The following is a 23716-nucleotide window of genomic DNA, read 5'->3' as shown; positions in this document are numbered from 1 at the left end:
CTACCTCATTGAATTTTGCTAAACTCATTGTCATTGTCTGGCTCTTTTGTGTAATCTGTCTCTTAATAGTTTGCGTACTTCCTGCATAAAATCATGTGTGAGAGGTTGCTCATTGAAATAGCTCCCTAGTGTCTTGTATTTTAATGAGTGGCCTTGAGCCTTTAGTCCATATTCCAAAGTCTAGTTAAGATGGAAGTCTCGCCTTACGATTAAACCTTGGCTCAGAAACTAACCATCAAAGCCAAGGGTGAAACGGCGAGGAAGACAGACAGAGGTAGATAGGGCGCACGCGAATGTCTCAGCCAGTGCAGGTTGGATAAGCAGTTATAGGAAAGGGGAAATGAGTAGGAAATGACTTCAAATGAATGGTAAATAAATTCCACTATTTGATATGACCACCCACTCTATTTCCAGCTCATACTATCCACGCACCTCCTGGCAATAAAGATGGTATCTGTCCCAGAGGAGACTTCCTCTGCTCCTCCCGAGTCAGTCTCTGTGGAGATCGCCTTTGTGAATCCATCCAACATTCCTCTAAGGAAGCTTCAGCTGAATAAGCGTGAGAACGATCTGACATGATCTGCTGTCTAATTGTGCACACACCAAGATGATTAATTACGCCTAAGAAAACGAATGCAATATTCTGTCACTTCCCTGCCCCCTCGGATTAATGACTTGTTTTTTTTTCTGCTTTGGCACAACATTGAAAGCGTGAACCATTTGGACATGTCTGGTGGCATCACAGCCACAGGGTAATTAGATTTTCTTTAATGATGGCATCATGTGGTGTGGCTGCTGAAGTTTTTCCTTAATCAATACACCCTAGGTTGTTATTGAGTTTGCTGATTACAGTTGCAACTGTGTGCTGTGCACAGCTGAGTCGACAGCTTCTTCCAACCTTGTCTTCTACAAAATATCACTCGCATACAACTAAACTGTAATCTGAATTACGTTTGGAGGGAAACATATTTTTTGCGGAGTTTTAAGTCGTTTGAAACACGTGGTTATCAAACAAAACAAAACAAAAAACAGCTGTGGTTTGGTTTAAAAGGACTATGAAATTGAAACAAAAAACAACAACAATAAAAGTACTTTACATGGGACAGCTGTCTCTAGAGAAAGCCCTGTGTTATGTGTATGTGAAACTCACTTGTGATGCATCAGAAGCAAACATAATCCACGACAAAATAAGTTTCCGTCGAAATGTCCTTCACTGCAGTATTGTTGTATGGGAATGTAATTTGAAGGAGACAGGGCTGCCTCTTCTGCCTCACCATCTCTATGCTCAGTTCTTGATTTAATTCCGTCCGTTTTCTTCCCACGTCTAGTTGACTTCTCTCTCCTCTCCCTTCCTCTGGGCTCTTCTCGGGGTCACGAGAGGAGGCGGTTCAGCCGGTCATTATACTCCGTGGACTGTCTGCCAGCCTCAGGGCCCGACATTTGGCTCCACAATGGGACTTGTAGAATTCATTATGCCAGTGGGAGAGGAGGGGACATGCAGATATATGCAAATACAGGAGAATTAGCTATGAAGGGACAAAAAAAACAACTGATTTAAATCCCTAATGCAAGAGTTGTGTAGTATTTGCAGTTTCACCCATGGTATTGGTGCCTGAGATTAAAAAAAAAAGAAAAATAGGCCGAGAACAAATTAAAGAGACAGGAACACAGACAAGCTTATTATTTTATCTAATTGTTCTGAATGGTGTTTTGTAATATTTACTATTTTTCTCATTTAAAACAGCATGCTGCCTCTGTTATTGCGGTTTTCCTCATCTGTCGCTCAGGGGGTATGATTGGCACTAAATTGCTGAAAAGCATTGTCTCTGTAGACGGTGCTTAGCTGGCTACAAGAATAAATAGTCTAATGAATGATGAATGAATCATTACAAACTCACTACAAATGCAGCACATGTTTGTTTTCAACATATATTACTGTGGCTCAGTGGTAGAACATGGTCGTCCTTCAATCAGAGGATCGGCAGTTCGGCCCCCGGCTTCGCTAGTCCATGTTGATTTGTGGCAAGACACTTAACACCAAATTGCGCCCACAAGTTGTGCCATCAGTGTGTGAATGAGTGTGAATGAGTGAATGATGATATGTAGTGTAAAAGCGCATTGAGTGGTCGGAAGAGTAGAAAAGCGCTATACAAGTACAGTCCATTTAATACATGTCCCATAATCATGAATAAGTGTTCCTGGAGAGATCCAAGCAAATCACAATGAATGGACAGATGATTGGATTGATGAATAAACCAAGAAGCACATAGTACAAATGTGTTACACTGATTATACCTTAATTGTGCTGTAGACCGCATATGGTTGAAATACAATGGACACAACAGAAGGAGTTGGAGCCAGTGTTAGGAGGTGACTTTCATTTGCCTGTTTCAAGCACTCTAGATTTGAACCATTTCAAGTTGTCCATTGTGGTGAATCATAATGCATTCTGATGAAAAACTAATACAGGTAGAGCTCTGCTGTTAGCTTAATAACCAGGTTGAACTATTGGGAAAATAATTGCTTTTTTGGACTTTGAACTGCATAAATGCATTGTCCCATGTATGGCCCAATGAATTCATATGAACGTTATAAGCGGATGCTCCTTTAAAAACATGACTACACATCTGCAATGTAAATGTTATTCTGAGTGTTTTCTCATGAGCGATCCACTCCCAGTCTGATTTCCCCTTTCAAATGACTTGACACAATTCAATTACTTTTTTCAATTATCAAGTTAAGATATGATTTCATTACCCAGCTGTGATTGTCATTGTTTAGATAGAAGAGTTGTTTTGCAGGTTCTTCTGTTCATTAGCTTTTGCGTTATTTATATTCTCATTAGCCAGTTATTTATATTCTCATGAGCAAATGTGTCATCGGTATGCCGTGATGAAAGCAATAACCGTCCCTCTGTCAATCCTTGTTTGTAAGCTGTGCATAAGCACGACCACTAGCACAAATGTATGTATTTATCTATTCATTATATAGCATCAGGATTCTCATGGATATTGTATGTAACTTCAATACACATAAGATGCTGAACGCCTGTATTTTATTGTTTTTCCTTTGTGGATTACATTGTGTTGTATCGAGCGTGACTTGTTCATTTTGAACTGGTCCAGCTGTGGCCTGAGCAGACGGGGGCTGAGAAGATAGAATGAGGAAACTGCATTGTGGAGGGGGCCGGAGAGGGGAGCCGGACTGTTTTTCTCTCTATTCATGTGACTGTCTGATCTGCTGCTCATTATCTCAAATTTAGTTTCCGTGCAGCAGAGCTCGATAACACTTCTGCACATTGTCAGCTTCAGCCGTGAACGCTGTTGCATCTGAATTCATTTATTTAGAGACAACTAGCCGTGTGGTGAAACGTCATTCAAAACAACGGTCGCTTCACCCCCGAGCTGTAAATATAGATTCTTATTTTTGTTGGAAATGAGAAATATCACAATAAGAATCAAGATGCAGATCGATCTGGGCACAATATGAAAAGATGTGCACACTGTGCCGAAAATGAACCAGAATGCACTGGAATAACATTGTCAGAGAATGACCTTTTGGTAAACATTTTGACTTAAAGGATTCATTTTATTTTCTGGTTCAGTCATGTAAGCTAGTGCAGATGTCACCGTTTGAGACAGAGAGCACAGGAAGGTGAGCAGGCGAGGAGGTCCAGTGTGTATACTGATAGTACCTTAAGAGATGATGGTATACAAATGAGTGTAACGTGCTGGAGACATTAAATGTGTTCAGACAGGCTACAAGGGAAGCGTGGAGCAGGCCTGCGTACTAATATACGAGGCTATCAAACATTCACTTTGTAGCTTCTTGTAACCCTGCATAAAAGTAAAAGGTTAAATAAAATGAAAGAAAACATTAAAATAATTAAAATTTGGAAAGGTTTAAAGAGCGCTACTGCAGATTACAGCCACTGCCAGTGCAAGCATGACGTGATTTGATCTAAGCAGAAACAGGTCTTTAGAATCATCTCTTTGAAATGACAGGTTCAACAAAAGACACGGAGGCAAACGGACGATTGGGATTCAAAACACTGAAGAGTGGTGTAGTGTTAACAATAGGAAGGCAAACAGCGCAGACAGGCCCGAGTACAATGCAGCATTCAGTCACACAGAGAGCCCGGCTGCTGAAAGCTGCATCACCAATATACACCTTACTACTTGAAAGTCAGGACTGCTGCGCGCAACAACAGTTGAGAAGAGGAGACTCATTTTAGACGCGAGTGGAAATAGATGGATATGCGAAGAATGAAAATCTCAGAAGCCCATTCTGCCTCTGTCACTGTTACTCTTGAATAGTTGTTTCATCAACAGTGCATTGTGATGAAAAGTGCATTGAAGCTTATTTTGTTGTCCAAGCAAACATCATTTAGTTATTCTCTTTCATGCAAAATTCAACCAAACTGTTGAAACCTGGAGAGCAGATCAATATAAGCCTGCTATTATCTTGGCGTTGGCCTATTTTGTGTTTTTACTCTGCCACTAACACCATAGTGGCAGAGTTCATGGGCTGTGCGGCCCATGAACGTTTCGGTAGTTTGTTTATTGGATTAAATCCAAAAGCAGCAGAAACTAGTAATTGTCTCCTATTTTTTTTTTTTTGTGAGGGAAGCTTCAGGAGACCGACCTTCAGTGAGTGGACTTGTATTAACACAAATTCAGCAATTGCAAACCCCAGCACCGGGGGTTCGATCCCGGAGGACTGCCCTGATTTCCCGTAGGATCATCAAAGTACCTGCTGCAGCCGTAATAGACCCAGTGCTGCTGCTGGCCACAGCCCGCCGTGACTCCCGGCGCTGTGGTTTGCTCTGGCGGAATGCTAGTTGCTACAGCTAACCGCTAACCCGCCTCCTCCATGCGAAGTAGTGTCTTGTTGGCGGCAAGGACGTCGTTTTCTTTTTTGTGATTTCTGAAAAAATATAACCAGATACAGTATAAGTGAAAATAGGACAGTTTTTTTATATTTTTTTTATTATTTAGTCAAAATGTCAGCTGTGAAAAAAGTTGATTGCTTCCTTTTAATAGCTTCAGAGACTTGTAGAGGTAAAAGTACTTAACAAATTAACAAAAAGGAAATATTAGAGAAAAGTCAGGAAAATTAATATAATTTCTGTAGCAGAAATATCCTTTTATTTCCGTTTTCCTATATTGTTAATCATCTCACGACCCCTTGAAATCATCATGCAACCCACCCTCTGGTGTCGTGACCCCAATGTTGGGAACCACTGCATTAAGCGGTATAATTTTTTAATGGTGTAACTATTATGCCCCTTAAGAAATACAAGCAAAAGCAGAAGGCCGCTGAGGGGAGAAGCAAGGTTAAAATCCTGTGAAAAATGAAACAGTTCTTGGATTCCTAGTCCTGTAAAAAGACTTTCATACGTATTTCAAAGCCACTGGACACTAGTTTTTAGAGTCATACGTGTTTCTCTATAACATTAAAAATGCATTACTAAATAAACAATCAAACAATCAAAGTTAAGGTAAACATATACACTTTTTTATCATTAATTATGATGCAGCTAATAAGTTGGAGCGGTCATGTCTGGTTTGATTTTAGTTTATTGATTGTTTTTTGGACGTGCAGACAAGTTAACATATTCTCAACTTTTCAGCGCCATGCATGGAGTCGCATCAGGCAGCCACTTCCTGTTTTCTGTTTTAATGCCGGTAGATGTGGCAGGAGCGGACAATGATATTAGCATTTTTTTAATTGCGATAAACTATATTATTTCTCCCCTTCTCTTCATCCAACAGCAGAGCAGCACCGAGAGCTCGATGTCAGTATTGAATCTGTTTTTCCCCGCGTAATTTACATTGTATCGCCTGGTTTCACACGCAGCCTCCTCAACAAGCTCATCAGCTGTTTTGCCCGACTTGCTATGCCAAGGGGCGTTTTTGAAGCAGCCGCGCGTGTTGCTTCTCTGTGTGATCAGCCCCTAATATTACATTTCATTACTCAGAACCTCTGAGTCTGTAGCGTGACTACATAGTAAATATGGACAGATATAATGTGACCGAAATCAGGTTAACCAAATGTTTAGTGGTGGCATTTTCCACTACTTTTGTAGACTTCAAGTTTCTATCTGTCTCCATCTACCACTGCGTTCTGCCACTTATATGCGTGTAATTCATAGTCGTGTACAATCTCAACAGTATCGGTGTTGGATAAGATGATTCATCTTTGATCTCCCTTTGATCTCATTCACACCTCAGAATAGAGTGGGTCAGCTCTTACTCTTTCTCAGCCATTCGAGTCTGATTAACAGAAATCCCATTTCAGCTTTTTGAACACCCAGCGTACATTCTGAATAACTTAAAATAAAATTACAATCACGCACACTCTTGTGGATCTCTGACACCTAGACAGTGCGTTATGAACACACAACACACACATAGACTCAAACACATTCTAGCATCACATTTATCCTTGTTTAAAAAAAAAAAAAATCAACTGCGCTCTCTTGCTTCATCTTGGCTCTTCACACTGTGTCAGTTCCCTGGTGGCACCCACAGATCTGCCGCCCCCCCACTGATTTCCCTTGGTGTTTGAGAAAGATATAGGAGTTAGCTGGAGGCATCAGCGCCGTGTCTCACCAGCCCGTGTGACGAAATCAATCCACAACATGTGCCTCTGTGTGCGCTTTCGTTTTCTGTGTGAATCGGTGATGTTTTTACCTCATAGTCCTGCTCTAGCGTTTTTCTTTCTATCCTTCTCTTTCTGTTGATTGAGCACCGCACACGTACAACGCATTACACGCTAGCTTGACAGACAGCGCGTCTGCAGACTCTCTCTCTGCCGTCTCCATCGCGATCGGATCACTTTTGTCCTCATCCAGCCTGAGCCGGTGTCATCCACCAGCACGGCAGTTGGGTGCAAGTGATAGCGAGGTAATGGCAGTCCTGCGCATTCGCATCCATCCCACCATACAACCATCCAATGCAGTTAAGATTGATTGGACCTTGGCTCCCGCCAGAGGCTGAAGCTGATAGGACGGGGCAATGAGTCCTCGTCGAGGCCACCTGCACGATGTCATGTTATGATTAAACACAACAGGCATCAGTGTAAGTTATACCCGGCCCCATTGTCCCATTACAGCACGCTAGATGTTTATCATGTAAGCTGATTTATGCTGATAGTTGTATTCCGGACCGACTGAATGCTTATTGGCTACATGATACTCATTTGTGAGTGGAATTATGGTATCTGATGAAGACAGTGAGGATCGACAGGGCCACTCCAATATCACATAAAACATGTACTATGATTGCGTTGCATTCAAGACTCCTTGGTTTGCCAGCGGAATGAGAACATAATTCATTGAGATCTGTTCAAGATAATCAATTTAGTCATCATATTTTAACACTAATTTGCTGCTGGTTGGTGTGTCTGTGTGCAAAACGGAGCGTGTTTGTGCGCAGGCTCACTGAGTCATCTCTGACAGTGTGGCTTCCGAGGTGTGAAGTGGAACAGAGTATAGGTAATGGGGGAGATGGGACTGTGTAATTATTCTGCAGGGGAAGGATTACTGGTTTACTTAACCATTAGTGGTTCACCTTGAAGTGCAAATGCCAAGGGGATAAAACCCCACACCTCTCTGCCCCTCATTACCTTCAACCGGACTAAAAACGTTTGGAACTAAGCCATTATTATTTAATGTAGACTTTGCATATTTTCCAGTAGCCCTTTTGTGTCTTATTTGAATAGTTTGGCTAATGCACTGTGGCAAAGTACTATCGGGTATTAAAGAGAAGCATGAAAAGAGATTGATGTTTATGAGCCGTGCAACGCAGTGCTGTTATTTGGTGCTTAGGAGAATGTTTCGTTAAGTATGTGGGTCAAGTCAAAATTACCAGGAGTTTGTTGTCAGAAAACACATAAAACTGCAGTGGGCTTAATTATTTCACAAATGAATTAGCTTAATGTAAGGTAACACAGGCAGGACCTTCATAAACTATGCCCACTCGAATATTGATTTAAAAATCATCTACATTGATTAGTTATGTCATTTTAGACTTAGGACCAAATCTACTGACAATACTTTGATACTGTTTGGAAAGAAAAAGCGTCAACCCACCTTTTTACTTCAAATTTCACACACACACACACACACACACACACACACACACTCATCAGTTCTACATTTCAGAAGTATCCATCTGTATCGGAGGCACACCGTCTCATCAGAATGCAGTCGCGTATCTCTCTGAGAGCGAGTCAAACTTAAAGCCTAAACAAATGGAGGAGGTATTCAGGCGGTGATGTTTTAACCAGAGGTGTCCGACTGGAAGCGGTTGACAGCAATAACATGAAGTGCTGGACGGAGATGCAGTTTATAGACACGTCTGCCCGCAATGGAGAAATGGAAAACACCACTCAGAAGTGACACGACCTAAAGTGTGTGTGTGTGTGTGTGTGTGTGTGCGTGTGCGTGCGCGTGCGCGCGCACGAGCGAGGCGCACCTTCGTGCATTTGCATGTTCACATTTCTGTATGCATGGATCGAGTGTGTCCCGCTGAATCTGTGTGAGAGTCTCGTCACTGACAGGAGGGAGAGATTGAGGGTTCAGGGTGTGTCAAGGATTGCCTCCTATTTCAGCTCAGCTGCAGCGGGCGAGATTTCCATTTTTGTTCCCATTACCAAACCAAATGCACCATGCTGTTCGAGCTGACACCGGGGAGAAAACACATAATTGGGAAAGGCTAACTTTTTAAGCGGCTATCAGTAGTTTGAAATTGCTCTTTTCAAACATCTGCTGCTAAGATTGCTCTCATTTTAGATCCCCAACCACAGTGCATATTATAAAACACATTGATAAGAAATATCAAGTAGAAAACAAGCCTGTCTGTGTTAGCATGAACATGTGTTCCAGTAGTGGTTGAATTTTTGATTGTTTATTTCTAGCTCATCTATAGTCTATCTATATGTAAAGCTTTTGAAATAGAAAATGACAAAATGTGCATACCTTTAGAAAGAGTCTGTGATGTCAACCTGTTTCATTTCATTTCAAAACAATATTTCGGGGAGCTTTTTTTAAATTGTGTTTGGGTGACACAATGAAAAATGCTCATCAATCTCCAGAATCCAAAAGCAACTCCTGCTGCATCTTCTAAAAGTGTGTTTTCAGTCTTCTAAAATGCTGTGTTCACACCAGCGTTTAGCTCCCACTCTCACATGTTTCAAATGAAAAGAGTTCAGACTCAACCCCCGTCTGTCACTGTCTCCTCCAGGTACCACGGTGATGACGATGACGGCGTTCGACGCAGACGACCCCGGCACGGATAACGCAGCGTTGCGCTACAACATCGTCAGGCAGTCGCCGGACAAGCCGTCCCCGAACATGTTCTACATCGATGCGGAAAGAGGCGACATTGTCACCGTCATCTCCCACAAGTTGCTTGACAGGGAGGTGGGTTGACTTGACAAACGTGTGCAAATGTGTGTGTGTGTGTGTGTGTGTGTGTGTGTGTGTGTGTGTGTGTGTGTCACACTCTGTTCCAAGTGGAGCGTGGCTCTTTGCTGGACAGCTTATTGTCACAAGCCTTACACGTGTCACTGCCATTTTTTTTTTTTTGTGGTACATCTACTCTCTCTCAACATGTCATCAATGCTTGCCAGTGAGTAGAGTGAAGAAAGTGTGTATACAGTATGTGTGTGTGAGTGTGTGTGTGTGTGTTGTATGCCAACCACATGTGTGTGCCTTTGTGAGATTAAGCGCTGGTCCATTCCAGTGAGCGGGCGCAGAAGCCAGATGAGAGTCTCTCCATTTCCCCGTCTAACCGGAGCGAGACAACGGGATGATTGCTTTTTCAGCAGTGTGACGAATGCCAGAACATCGATTGGGTTCGCTGGTGGAAGAGGAATATTAGCTGTTGTCAGACACTTAGCGCACAGTTTAATTGAGGTGGTACACACTCATCCGCCGGCTCTGGTGGTGTCCAACAAGCCCGGCTGAAAACCTCCCATCCGGAACTGCTGGAACCATGGCGGCTAACCGGCCTGATGAGCCGCTCCCCGAGCTACTGTAAACTGTTTGATAGAGGTGTAATTGATTAAAAGTACGGTGAAATGAGATGTAGTGTAATCAATGCAGGGAGCGCTGTTGGTGCTGCTTTTCTGAGCCAATTGAGAGATTGAATGTTTCAAGAGACGTATGCTTGTCTTTCTCCTCTGTGATAGTGAGCCTTTTGAACGATGTAATTTCAAGGATCTTTCAAAAAGATCCATGAAAAGAAAACAAAAACAAAACAACAGCAGTCCTCCTCCACCCGTCGGCAGCCAAGATTTATTACAACCACTAACAGGCTGGTGTTGGTACGCAGTTGAATGCCTTCAAAGTAGGCACACGCAGCCAAATTGTCAGCCTGTTTGCGACCTCAATAAATCTCCGATCACTTTATTTTCCATCGTCGATAAACTCTTGAAGTTATTAGTAAGTCCTTCAAAGTCAAGAAGATCTGAGACCCGAGTGTGCCGTCTCTGTATGTGTGCAGATTCACACTGGAGTCAAGTTACTGATTTAATGAGCACCTTAGGTAGCGGCCACACTGAGTTTGTCCGGACGCATCGTTTCCTGTTGATTCTCATTGGGAGCTGTCTGGACAGAGCTGAGTGCATTCCTGTTCCTGTCAGACTTCCATTTGTTTTGATGCAGAGACATGGAGAGGTTTCTGTTATTACCTATTTAACCGGTTGGAGCCGGAGTTTCTTGAGTTTGTTGAGATCTGCCTGGGAGCAGACTGTACGTTTAAAGGGATTCTACACCGATTTTACCCATTTACTAAACGTTGTATGAAGCCTTTTGTGGCTCCTGAAGGGGGCTGCGTGAAGTATGATAACTTTCCTATAGTGGTCACTTGCGTCCGCGTAGGTTGGGGCTAAAGTGAAATACCTGGGGTGTGGAGTTGTGTGGACTTAGTGAAAAACATTGATTTTGACCCTTTTTGTTTCAAACAGCCCATCATGAGTGTTTTAATGTAGTGTATCTTCCCACACAAGAGGATTATAAAAGCTTTAGAAAAAAGAAACGTGATGGCTGAGGATTTTCCAGTTTATCTTCTCTTCGTGAAGTATTACTGCTGTGACAAAGACCTCCCTGACATTAGTGGTTTGTCCTTGTTTTTCCTCTGCTGTGCAGTTCTACAGCAACTCAAAAACACACAAATCTTTCTTTCAAAAGTCCTTTTTGAAGTATGAGTGGTGTCACGGTCCATGAAAGATGTGGCCAGCTAACAGCTGTATAAGCCTGGAGTGCCATGTTGTCTTTATGTTGTATCTATCCCCCCCTCACACCGCCATCATTTATTAGCGTGCTGGATTTTTCAAAAATGTCCTCTGGGATTTAAGCAGTAGTCCAGCCGCAGTGCAGCATCTCTTTAAAAAAAAATAGAGAAAAAAAGTAATACTTCTTCAGTCAGCAGAGCCAGATGGAAGTGCAGAAGGCATAAGTTCTCAACTGTCCCCGTCTAGGTCTGAAGAGATTTAAGCCCAGCCACTTCAGCACATTCTCATAAATATGGCTCCGGCATGTCACATATCCCTTCCATCTGTCATGCAGTATATAAATATATAAATATATTTTTGGAGACAGCATGTACAGCATATGTGTGCTGTATATGTATGACAGAGAGAGAAAGAGAGATTTACAACAAAAAAAATCAAAATTCCACATATTTCAGGTGGAGCTTTGAGTGTATTTGGATAGACATCTCACCTACTCCGGGTAAGAAGAAAGCACTCTGGAGGAAATTGGAAAATCAATTTTGTCACATGGAAATCCGTTTGATTTCCTCTCTTGTGTTTTCTCTTTGGTGTAAAATCATGTCTTGATATGTACATTTACTCCACCGCTCTGTGTTTTTCTCCTCACTCACTGTCTGATATTATTCTGACACACGACGCTGTTGGATCAATGGTTAGCTGTAATTTTTGACAGCTAATATTACTGGCGGGATGAGTCTGAAAAGACGTAAATTCATATCTTTCACTGAATGCACATATAAAATATCTCCTAATCATCCAAACGCTGTTAGAATAAATAAATCTGCTTCACAGAAATGTCCTTCTTCACGTGTTCACGAACATCTGAAAGTGTCTGCCGATGAGCTGAGGCTGTGCAGTGTAGCTCCCACATGAAAACACATGCCTGTACAACACTCACTGGAATTAAAAGGTGCCAGATCCGAGATAGGGAGCATTTTGATTGCCTCTCAACATGTCAACGCTGTTAACAGCCCGAACAGTGTGTACCTGAGGGGGGAACTGGAGGATGGGTGCTACGCTTGTATGAGAGCAATGCAGAGTGGCTAATGTGAGCTAACCAGTGGGGCACACCCACATGCACTTACATGCACTAAAAGCAAGATCGACCGGCAGCCTACGTAAACAAAGAAGGAGAAGCTCTGATAACAACATACACAGAGGGAGGGTGACTTTTTGTCAAATGTAGAATTGGATCAGAAAAGTCAATATGCTGATAGACATCTGATTGGTATTGGGAGAAAGAAAAAGGGTTGAGATCTCTCACCAACATGCCACCCTCTGTGTGGAGGTAAGCATATGGCAGCCTGACAGCTGCATTGTGTTATGTGTAGGTGTTATGTTATCTTTCTGAAAGAATTAAGTTTGTCCAAGCTTAAATTAACAAATCTGTTAATTCAAGCTTGGACAAACGATGTCTTCAGCCTCATCCATCATAGAGGCATAAATATAATGAAATTAAAGTTCAACGAGGTCCAGTTAGAGAGAATGTCCTCATGCAAAGGTCTGGAACATCACAATAATGTCTTAACTGGCATTATGATTTAGTGCCATATGTATTGAAGTAGCCAACAGTTGTATTAACATCTGTATGTAGTCTGACTGACTGTCAAATCAAATAAAGAAGAATATTTATTGTCAGATTTCAAATTAAACTGGATGAATTATAAATAATACATACTAATAAATACAACATAAATAAATGTTCTTCTCTCGCTTTAAGAAAAATAAGGGCTGGATTAAAGAACATATTTCATAACAGAAGGCTTTTGAAAATGTGCATCTTAAAATAAAGTACTTCATTTTATAAAAATGAATTTAACTGAATTGCTCTGCAGCTTTAAATTCATTCATTCCAGGGTGAAGTGATGTCAATAAAAAAACCCACAATATTATATTTCCCTCATCTTCTAATAAGAGAAATTTGTGTGCAGGGACTTTGTCTGTGGTTATTAAAAACCACTTGTTTCAGCTCGATTCCTCTAGTGAATTAATGTGTTAGGATTCTGATCTATTGGGCTCTTAGGTAGTTTATTATCTGTGACTTCATTTTGGATGTGAGTGGGTAAGTTTGCTAAAAAGAGTTATGCTTTGTCTCGTAGTGGCGCTTCACATTACCGCTTGTATTTATCTCCACAGTCTCTGAACACATGAGATATACTGGTTTTAAACTGCCTGTGGGAAGAATTCACCAGTCTGTCCCTTCTTGGTTAAAGACTCTGGTCTCTCTTGTCTCTCTGGTCTCTCTGACCACTTTTCTCTTTTTGGAGAACGCCATGTGAAATAACTTCTCTGACTCACGTAATTCTCCTACTCTTCGTTCTCTTTCCTCGTCTCTCCCCCGTGTGTGTAAATCTCACTTGAGTTGCGAAATTTGTCGAAATACCCATATTTGATTGGCTGAGCAGCAAATCTCCTACTGTGCATGATACAGGAAACTAATCCCCAAAACTCAGCTGGCTGAATTATCATTCAGACCCTAGTTCTCTCAGCCAACTGTGCTTTCTTGCACCACTTCACACTCACACAGTCCTACTGCAGTCCATCCTTTTCAGAGGCTTGTGAACTGGAGGATTGGAGATGTGAATCAGAAAAAGAAGTGAGGAGAGCTGGGAAGATGGAGGCATGCAGGCAGGGAGCACGGAAAATGTCCCCGTGGTCTCGAAAATAACAAGGCTCCTCTGAATTCCTGACTCATATACAGTAACGTGTAGCCAGCATGAATTCATATATTCTGATTTATACTGCCCTGATGACATTGTGAGGACCATTTTACCAGCACACGGAGACACACGTGCAAATAGATGTGGAAAGCGTGCCTTGATGTTGAGACGGGCATTGATCTGAGAGGTAACGGCACACGCTAAATAAGAAAAATCAAAGTAGAGAGCTGAGGTTATTGGCTTGATCTTCATGCCGAATATGTTTAAAGCTACTACAGTGATAGAGTGATCAGATTTCCTAGTCATGAGCACAGCCATCTGCTGATGCCCCACACACACACACACACACACACACACACACACACACAGCGATCTTTGTGATCTATTCCAGTCTATGGACTGTCTGTGTGCAGGCAGGCTGTAACCAGAGAGGACAGACTGCTAATGGCAGTGTGACTTTCTGACTCTCTAATGCTCTCTGGCCAATCTGGGAGCTGTCACTGCTAAGGATAGCCAATCGATGGAGTCGGCCGACCCCTCCATCCCCTTCCATGTTCTACAAAGGTGAATTACATGGAGATAAAATGGATGTGTGTGTGTGTGTGTGTGTGTGTGTGTGTGTGTGTGTGTGTGTGTGTGTGTGTGTGTGTGTGTGTGTGGTGGAATTGTGATGTTTATACCCAAGCAGGTAAACCTGCATGTTTCTTTTCCTGCAGGTTCAGTTATTATTGTATTCCCTTCCATCTGTGGAGATGCGTCGTGAGTGCTTGTTAAATCCATTTTTTTTTCCTTCTGTCAGACAGAAAGCACATCTTAACAAACAATACAGTACAACTTGTTGTGCTTTTCTACCTGAAGGTGACTTTCAGATTGAATAGCAGTGCTTAACAATCATTACAGGAAAAAATGACAAAAGTGCCATTCTACGCTCTGAGTCAGTTGAATAGATGCAGCCTGTTGTACTGTATACATAAACGATAACCAGGATGGGCTCTATTCTTTGCTGAGGCACGCACATGGTCTGTCAGCAATATATTAAGGACTTACCTTCCCGTTGCCTGCGGTGTAAATGTGTTTACTTTACAACACCTGCTCTGTTATGCTTAACGAGTAAAAATCCAGATTGACTGGTAGATGGATGGACGTACACAATTACCTGTGATCAGCAGTATACTATGTACTGATAGATGTAAGTAAAGTGACCCGCTGTTTGTTTGGTGCGACCTTGGCAGTGTGCTCCCTGACAGCATTGGGCTGATAAGAAAGCTTATCCTGTCTAATGGCTTATTTGGCTCGGTGGCCACAGTGGCTACATGCCTGTGCGCTGTGATGAATGACAACCGAAGCTTTGGCAGATTCCCCGTCGTGGAAAACCGCATTCACTTTCTCTGTTTTCATTGTTGTCATTCTTTCCCTCTTTTATTGTGCTTTTTTGTTTTGTTTCACCTCTCGCCGTGCCTGCTCCCTGCATTGTCTTCTCGCTGATTTTCATTTTGTTTTATTTTCTCTCTTTGTCTCCCTGTTTCACTGTCTATCGCTTTTTCTTTTTTTTGTTTCTGTCAGCCTCGCTTCCCCCTCTCTGTCAACACTTCACTTTGGACATCCAATTACTCGCAGGTCATAGCATAGTGATTCCATTCAGAGCAGCGCCATTCAGCGCGGGCCTCAAGCAGCCATTCAAATTACATCCTCGGCTGCCTTCAGAGTTGGCGCTCTGCAAAATGTTGTTTTCAAACATTTCTGGGGGCACCACCTAATCTGATCCCCCAAACATAATTGAATGTCAGTCATCACATAAAGATGCTTTCCTCTCTTCAATTAGCGTCTCGTTTCCTCGCGTCACAGCAACGAGACAAAGCCGACAGAGAGATATTTACTCCTCCCAGGTAGAGGCCTGAGAGAGTTATTACATTATGTCATTTATATGCAAATCATACAGCACGGGGGAACACATTGATAAGATTTCATTACAGCAGATCTGATGTGCACTTCAGTTTATAAACTCCCTTTCATCCCCCTATTATGATCTGTAGATTGGAAAGGTGCGAGTAGATGAGCTGGGTGGTGAGAGATGCAGGCGAGTGTGGACAGCGTTAGGAGGTCCAGAAGGCTCGGAGTGGATAAGGAGAAAAGAGGCATGGCAAGCCAGTGTGAAGAGGTGCAGCCTGTGAGGTGGCCGACAAGAAGGACGGAGGATCAGAGAGAGTGTGAAGTGCCGGTGCGATATCTGCTCAGAGATGCAGCCTCCAGTCGCCAGCTTAATGGAGAAGTGAGACTCAGGGAATGTTCGAGGGCAAAGAGACTGCAGCAGGATGGATAATCTTTTTTAGCTACAGCGTAGGTATTTTATTCATAGCAACAACAAAGTAGCCGAGGCACTTTGTATTCACTGCCCAGCAAGATGCTTTTTCAACCATATCTGTAGTCACAAGCTTCAGAGTTGTGTGGAAGTCATTATAAGATACAGCAGTGTATATCTGCAAGAACTGAGAGCATCAAGACCTACAGTATATGAATGAACTACAGCCAGTGTGTATAAATGAACTACAACCAGTGTGGACTACAAGTAGTGTGAAATATATTCATAGGTCTTTCTACCCTTCAGAAAAAATCGATACAGAATATTTTTTATATACCCGGTTGCTTCCTGTGTGAAGTGGCTGATGCTGTGAAGTCATACCGTGCTTTAGTTTGGACCTTGTGTGCATGTACTCTGTGTGTGTGTGTGTGTGTGTGTGTGTGTGTGGGGGGGGGTAGCTGGTTGTCACTCCTTAAATTGATAGATTTGCTGATGATTAACACAATGATCTTTTGAGATTGATTTGCGTTTCTGTTTTAATTTGGCTAGTGCATGTGTGTGTGTGTGTGTGTGTGTGTGTGTGTGTGTGTGTGTGTGTGTGTGTGTGTGTGTGTGTGTGTGTGTGTGTGTGTGTGTCGTTGGTCTCCAGTGCCCTCAATATCAGAGATGTTTCTCACTGGCTGCTAAAATGAATTCAGATGAGGACTATATTAACACATGGAGATCATCTAGACGACAACGTTCGGAATAATACATCATGCAAAGAAACTTTCACAGTGTATAACGTGTTTACATCTTTTTGTTAAAGACTTATTTACATATAAGGCATTGCATGTTTCATTTGTTAAGGTTCCCCTCTAGACACTATACTGTAATAGCTGATAAGGTATTTACACACAAAAAAATACAAATACCTCATTGGAAATTGTTAATATTGCATCTACTCCTTCTCTCTCATAGAAACACCCAGACTCTATGAATGTACAAATGTGTTTACTTTTCCTTCTCATGTTGTGTAATCTCTATAAACAGTTTCTGTATTCTTCTGTAGAATCAGTAGGCAGAGGGACAAGATTTTGGTATCAAAAGCGTTCTGGTTTCTGTTTCTTCTCCAAGTAGTACTGTCTAATCCCGTTTGAGCAGGCTTTGGTTGAATGATTTAACTTTTTATTGGTTTAAAATTAACTTCTGTCAACTCCAAATCCAGTCTCGCAAGTTGCTAATCCGACTGTAAACAATAAGCAGCAAACATAAAAAGGAAGCCCGGATATCTGCTGGCTGTACCAGTACCCCAGAAATATAGCAACGTTAAAACCGTTACAGTCCAGTTATGAACAACAACCTCTCCACGTTCACTCACATTGTGCTGCTCATTTACTGACAGCTAAGTCACATCCAATTTCAGCTGCCACTGCCATTGATTGGCAGCATATTCTTCTTTATTAAAAAAAAAGGATCCTCAGGGCCCTATGCTGTTACATATCCAGCGCTGATGCTACAGGGTCCATAGAGCGTTCATTATACAGTGCATTAAGGCCAGGACTTTACCGTGGCTGCTGTCAAATGAAATCCCTTATTATAGGCTTGTCTTTTATTACTGTTCACACACTTGACATGTGCTACAGTAAAACAACAAGTCAAGGTTTTGTCATGGTTAAATAGGAAAGGTACATGCATCCACAGCCAATTCAACTGATTTTAATTTTTGAGTCCTCAAGATTAGCGTGAATTACTTGCAAATTACTTAATAAATTGACACACAACTGTTTGCAGTGCAGCAAGAAGACAAAACAACCAGATAACATACTGTAGATGATGGCTTTAACACAGAAAAGAAGTCCAGCAAAGAAAGTGAAACACTTGAGTACATTACCAAGAGATCCCATTATAAGGAGTGTTACTGGAGTGTCTCCTTATGTGATGGCCAGTAGCCAGAGTTCTGGCAGCTGTAATCAATACAGTGTATTTGGTCTGAACCCAACCACCTCACGCTCTCTTGTTCTTCTCTAAAATGAACAAGGTGGACACCGTTCACAGGCATTGATGAAATACGGTTCCCCTTTCTTTCCCCTTCCATCTGAATCCTTCCTCTCCTCCTCCTCCCTTCTCTCCATCCTCCTCCCTTCTCTCCCTCTTCTATCACGCCTCTGTCCAGTTGCATTAGTGAGGAAATGAGATTCCCCCTAATTAATTAGATCTCTGAGTGCTAAAGATGAAGATTACATCCCAATGAAGGTTAGAGGTGTCAATCACAGTTTTTTTTTAAGCAGCGCATTCCTCAAGACAAATTGAGTCCCCTGGGCATTGTGGGTAAAAGTGTGTGTTGTTAATCTTTTTTTTTTTCCTCCCCTTTGCTTTAATTGAGTCTCACTGACAGAAGTCAATGAAAGCCTGGGACCAGAGAGAACAACAAGGTAGATCGGTTGCGTCGGACGAGTCAGGTAAAATGGAAATAAGAAGGAGAACGGTGCAAAATGTGATCATTAAGACACTAAGAGGATGGAACAATGGAGAGGAATGAGGCAGGACAAATTTGATGATAGACTTTAAAATGAAGAGAGATTTTGGAGTCAGAGACACATTATTCTGTGATTAGTAATAGAAAACACATAAGGATTATGACTTTACAAAATGTCTTGATGCACAATTTAATTGTTGCCAATTTGATAGGCCTGTAAGAGAGTAATAGAATTAGTAATAGAAAAAAAGTAAGGCTTGACAGATTTATTCAATTTATGAGTCAAAATCCCAGATCATTATTTATTCCCTGTCTGTCTTTCAACTCTTTGTTCTAAATCGTTTAGACCTTGCCGTCTAAGAGCTGATGCAGTCGTGGATTACTGTTTTTGCGCCCTTTGCTAAGCACAGGCCCCGCTTACGTTCACACTTGCAATATATAACAGCCATGCGACCGTAGTTCTGCTCCCACTTTGTCTGTAGTGTTAAGCAGTCAGCAGGTGAAGAGGTAAAGAAGGTGAAGAGGTCTGACGGTGTCCGTCGTCGTTCTGGCTGCCGAATCGGCTACTCCCCCCCCCCATCAGACCTCCACACCGCAAAGTGCTCTGAACCGGCAGAGAAGGTGTCCTGCCTTTCTATTAAAGAGGACAGAAGCGTAGTAGATGTACAGCCATATCTCATTTACTCGTAAAGCCTAAAAAGAACCCTTCTCTTGGTTGAGAATATATTTGACTTTATATATACCCGATATGCTCGCTCACAAAGCTAACAGTGGAAACTACAGCAGGTAACGGTGTTTACCTGAGGGGAAACCTGAGATGGTAGCTATGCTTTCTCGATGACGCCGTTGTCATCAGCTTTAATCGCCATGAAGTAGCCAGTGGGGCACGCTCACATGCACAAAAAGCAGAGGCCCAGCTATGTCAACAAAGCACAGAGAAGCTGGAATTACAACACACACAGAGGGAGAGTGACTTTATTCTCTCCTTAGGTAGACATTACTCCACTATATGTATATTTACTCAGCAAAAAATTGTTTGTCTGTTATATTAATGACTCCCGTATATTGCACATTAATACTGAATATTTGCTCTGGACATTCACAATTTACCCAAATCGGACATTTTTTTTCTTCGGAGAGACATTTTCCGAGTTAAAACAAAGGCAAAATAATGTTGTTCATTTGTGAGCAATTAAAATCCCAGCTAAGTCATCTGCCTTGTGGTTTGCCAGAGCTTAGTGAATTTCTGCTGTGTACATTCAGTAACCTGCTTGGCATCCCAGAGTGCTGTAATGACTTTTCAAACATCCATTATTTATGTCCATGTGGCACAGGGGTAGAGACACTGCAGCAACACAATCTGTTCAAAGTCTAAAACCTACGAAGCTGGCAGATGATGGAAAAGTTTTGTCTGTCAAGCGAATTGCCTCTCATTAAGCTGTGATTAAAGAATTAGGTCTGAGACGGCAAACTAAAAAGTTTAGGCGCCGTGCTGAAGAATATACATGAGTAATAACGTAGTCTCCTTAAAGAAACAGTCAACCAATTTTACACATAATGGCACTGTATCCATCACAAATGTCTGGGAACATTTTTTAATAATGTCTTCTGTGACAATGTAAGCCTGGGTATATCATCACGGTTATCTTGGGTCAGGTTTGAGGACTACAGAATTACAGAACGCCTGCATTACAAACTGGTGGGGTGGGGGTTAAAAGATGTAGGGTTTACGAGTAAGGAAGCGTCTCTATCTCGGCCTTTGATGCTTCAATTTGGACAATTCTCTCCAAATATATATCTTGTGAGACACCCAATTTTAAATACTAAATTACTCCTACGTTATTTTCCAGGTTTCTTATTTGAATTCCCAACCTTTTGGTTTTGCTTATGAACAGGTTGGAAAGTACCACGGGCCCAGTCGGCCATTCTTTCTGCTCCAAGTTGTTTCTGTCATTTCCCAGGCACAGAGAGTCTGGTATGAATAATGCTAATATTAAATAAGCCATTTATGCTCAGTAAGGTAGTAAAAAATCAACCATAAAAAGTAAGAAGGGGGAAGAGTCCATAATAATGATAGGCAATAATAATCCTTATGTATTCTGCCCCATCCGAAAATGGTGTTAGTCTTTCGACTGCTACTTTGAAGGATTTTAAACTTGTTCCTTAAAAACAAACAAATCTAAAATGGCAAAGGATGGAAGATATTAAATATTGGCTCATTCTAATTATTATGCACACAGAAGAAAAAAAACAACACAAGACCTTTTTAAAATTCAGAACTAATCTACGAGAATGGAGAGTTCTGACTTTCCCTGTGTCCTAAGGAGGTATTGAAAGGGCAGCGGAGAGAAGGAGGGAGGAAAGGACAGGAGGGTGAGACCTGAGAATAGAGAGATGAAGGAGAGTGACAAGCAGACTGAGGCGTGCAGGTGGAGGACGGAATAATTAGGGTGAGACAACTGTTAGCTGCTCCGAGGGAAACGTCCATGCTAAGTGGAAGTGAGGGCTTCAGGGATGTCAGGGAGGTCCTGGTGATGGTCATTAGGCTTAGAGAGAGCTTCAACACTCTTACCTCCCTCTTGATCGCTCTTTCCCTCACTTCTGCCTCTCTCTCTGTCTGTCCTCTTCCTCCCTCCCTCCCTCCCTCCTGCTGTCTCATTCTTCACAAGACTTCCCACTGCTGTCTGCCCTCGCTCCTTCTCTTTCATCCCTTATTTTTTCCCATCCTCATTGACCTGAGGATAAAGAGTATTTGTCAACAGCTCTTACTCTCCAGTGAACCTCCCCCCTACAATAGCCCTTCAGGCGAGAATTAATTTCACCCTGTCTCCATGAGAAAGTGCATTGATTGGAAAAGTTTGTTGCTGTGTGCTCAGTATTTTTTTTATTGTTCCCTTTTCCATGCCACTTTCTCTTTGCTGATGAAATTCAGCATGGTTCATTGTCTCTGCTTAAGCAGAGACAATGCTACCGGGGGGGCGATCTCTCTTTAGTTGGCCAGTGTATAGATCCCTCCAAATAGCTATGTGCACCCCCTCCTTCAGTAGAGACATTGATCAGTCGTTGGATTTGTGTTTATAGTTGTATTCTTTTCTAAAAGAGAAGTTCGAGAAGAGGAAGTTGGCATTGACACAAATTGCGGCATATGTGCGGAGGTCATACGGTAATTCTCCTTGTGGAGCCCAGCAGTGGGATTCTTTAAATTGGCTTTTATTTAGTCAAATAGGGAGTTAAACCTTCTGTCCTGCCACTTTGTATTTAATGTTTAATCTATTTATTGCCAGTCTGAGTCCAAGAGTTTGATTGAATGCACTTAAACTAGCATCATATTTCTACTATCTGTCTCTCTCTCTCTCTCTCTCTCTCTCTCTCTCTATATATATATATATATATATATATATATATATCTCACTCTCTGTCTCTCTCTCTCTCTGTCTCTCTCTTGCTCTATTTCTCTCTCTCTCTCTCTCTCTCTCTCTCTGTCTCTCTCTCTCTCTCTCTCTCTCTCTGTCTCTCTCTCTGTCTGTCTCTCTCTGTCTGTCTCTCTCTCTCTCGCTCTGTTTCTCTCTCGCTCTCTCTCTCTGTCTCTATCTCTCTCTCTCTCTCTCTCTCTGTCTCTCTCTCTCTGTCTCTCTCTCTCTCTCTCGCTCTCTCTCTCTCGCACAATTCTCCCTGGACAATCATACAAAGACATCATTGGTTTGTTCTATCTTAGATGTCTGCTTGAAATGTTTTCAGTGGAATCCCACAGGAAACTTCAGATGACTCGGAAATAAAACAAAAAAAAATCAGTGTGCCACATAAATAGATAGCAAAAGATCAATATTGACTGTCAGCTGCATTGTTGTAGTTTTTATTTTGGCTATCTCTGTATTCTGAGAGGATGCCTGAACTGACCCAATTATAATAGCGTTTGTTCCACACAAAGCTATGGAAATGTTCGGTCCTTCCGATATATACAAGTATGAGGATATTTGTTCACGTTTTTAAAGTCTTTGTGTGAAGCTAACCAGCTGCTTGCTCCAGCTACATATTGACCGTACAGATATGAGAGTGATTCAATCTTCCCATCTAACGCTATGCAAAGATGAGCATATTTCCTAAAATGTTGAACGCTTCCTTTAATGACTTGCGATGGCACTTCTTCCATATTGATGGGTAAACCTCATTCATGTTGCACGGTTTGAACCCTATTCATTGTATGTTGCAGTGCATTGGTGGGTGCATTATAAACAATATTTACAATGAGCCCACATAGGGTCATGTTGAACACTGCGGAATCTGTTCAAAGGGATAGTGAGACTTCCTCGTCTCTCTGAGAGCTGGAGATACAGTAGGCCCCGTCCCGTGGCTCGCCAAGCTTGTGGCGCTACAAAGTGGCATCTGAGACAAGACAGTCACCACGGAAACTTCCTCTGAAGTTTGTTCAGTGGAATAGAGTCAATATTTGAGTACAATCCTGGGGAGGGAGGTTTGTGTTGAAGCCATAGTCCAGATGTCATGCAGCGGCTCTGGGTTCTGGCATTGACCCGGATGGATGAATGTTTGCCTGATAAGTCCTGTGGCCTCTGGGCCACAACGATAACAGCAGCATCCTGATGGAGAAAAAGAGGACGAATTCACTCACAAACTCACTATGTACCAAAACGCGCACACACACACACACACACACACACACACACACACACACACACACACACACACACACACACACACACACACATAACATCATTAAATGACCTGTATAGACACCTGTAGCCCCCTTTTTTTAAACTGAGAAAGTTGTAGAAATCATCTGTGTGTTATCAACGACCCATTTTGTTCATTATTTGATCAAATAGTCTTTTCTTTGAAATAGGGAAAACAAGCTCTTGCTAAGCTGACAGCTTGGCATATTGCATCTACTAAAGCAGACACATTGGTTAACTTGGTGACCTACAGCTTGTTTGGTCTCTGATGAGACAATAGGTTCACTCTGGCTCTCGAACATTCACTTTGCCATCATTAGATTGTAGCAAT

At 42.1% G+C, this 23716-nt stretch overlaps 1 protein-coding gene across 1 annotated transcript in view; it reads left to right on the top strand.

The window, feature by feature from the left end:
* The window catches only part of cdh13 (cadherin 13, H-cadherin (heart)), a 299197-nt gene that overhangs the window by 178551 nt on the left and 96930 nt on the right, over positions 1-23716 (top strand). The window contains exon 8 of the mRNA XM_068723607.1: positions 9249-9427. Within this exon, the coding sequence (XP_068579708.1) occupies positions 9249-9427 (179 nt within the window). The remainder of the gene's footprint in view (positions 1-9248; positions 9428-23716) is intronic.

The sequence above is a fragment of the Cebidichthys violaceus genome, unplaced genomic scaffold (genome assembly GCF_023349555.1).
Source record: "Cebidichthys violaceus isolate CVI_PGR_0920_01 unplaced genomic scaffold, fCebVio1.0.p SCAF_3, whole genome shotgun sequence".
NCBI classification, from domain to species: domain Eukaryota; kingdom Metazoa; phylum Chordata; class Actinopteri; order Perciformes; family Stichaeidae; genus Cebidichthys; species Cebidichthys violaceus.
The sequence above is the reverse complement of the archived record's forward strand: the minus strand, read 5'-3'. Positions and strand labels throughout refer to the sequence as shown.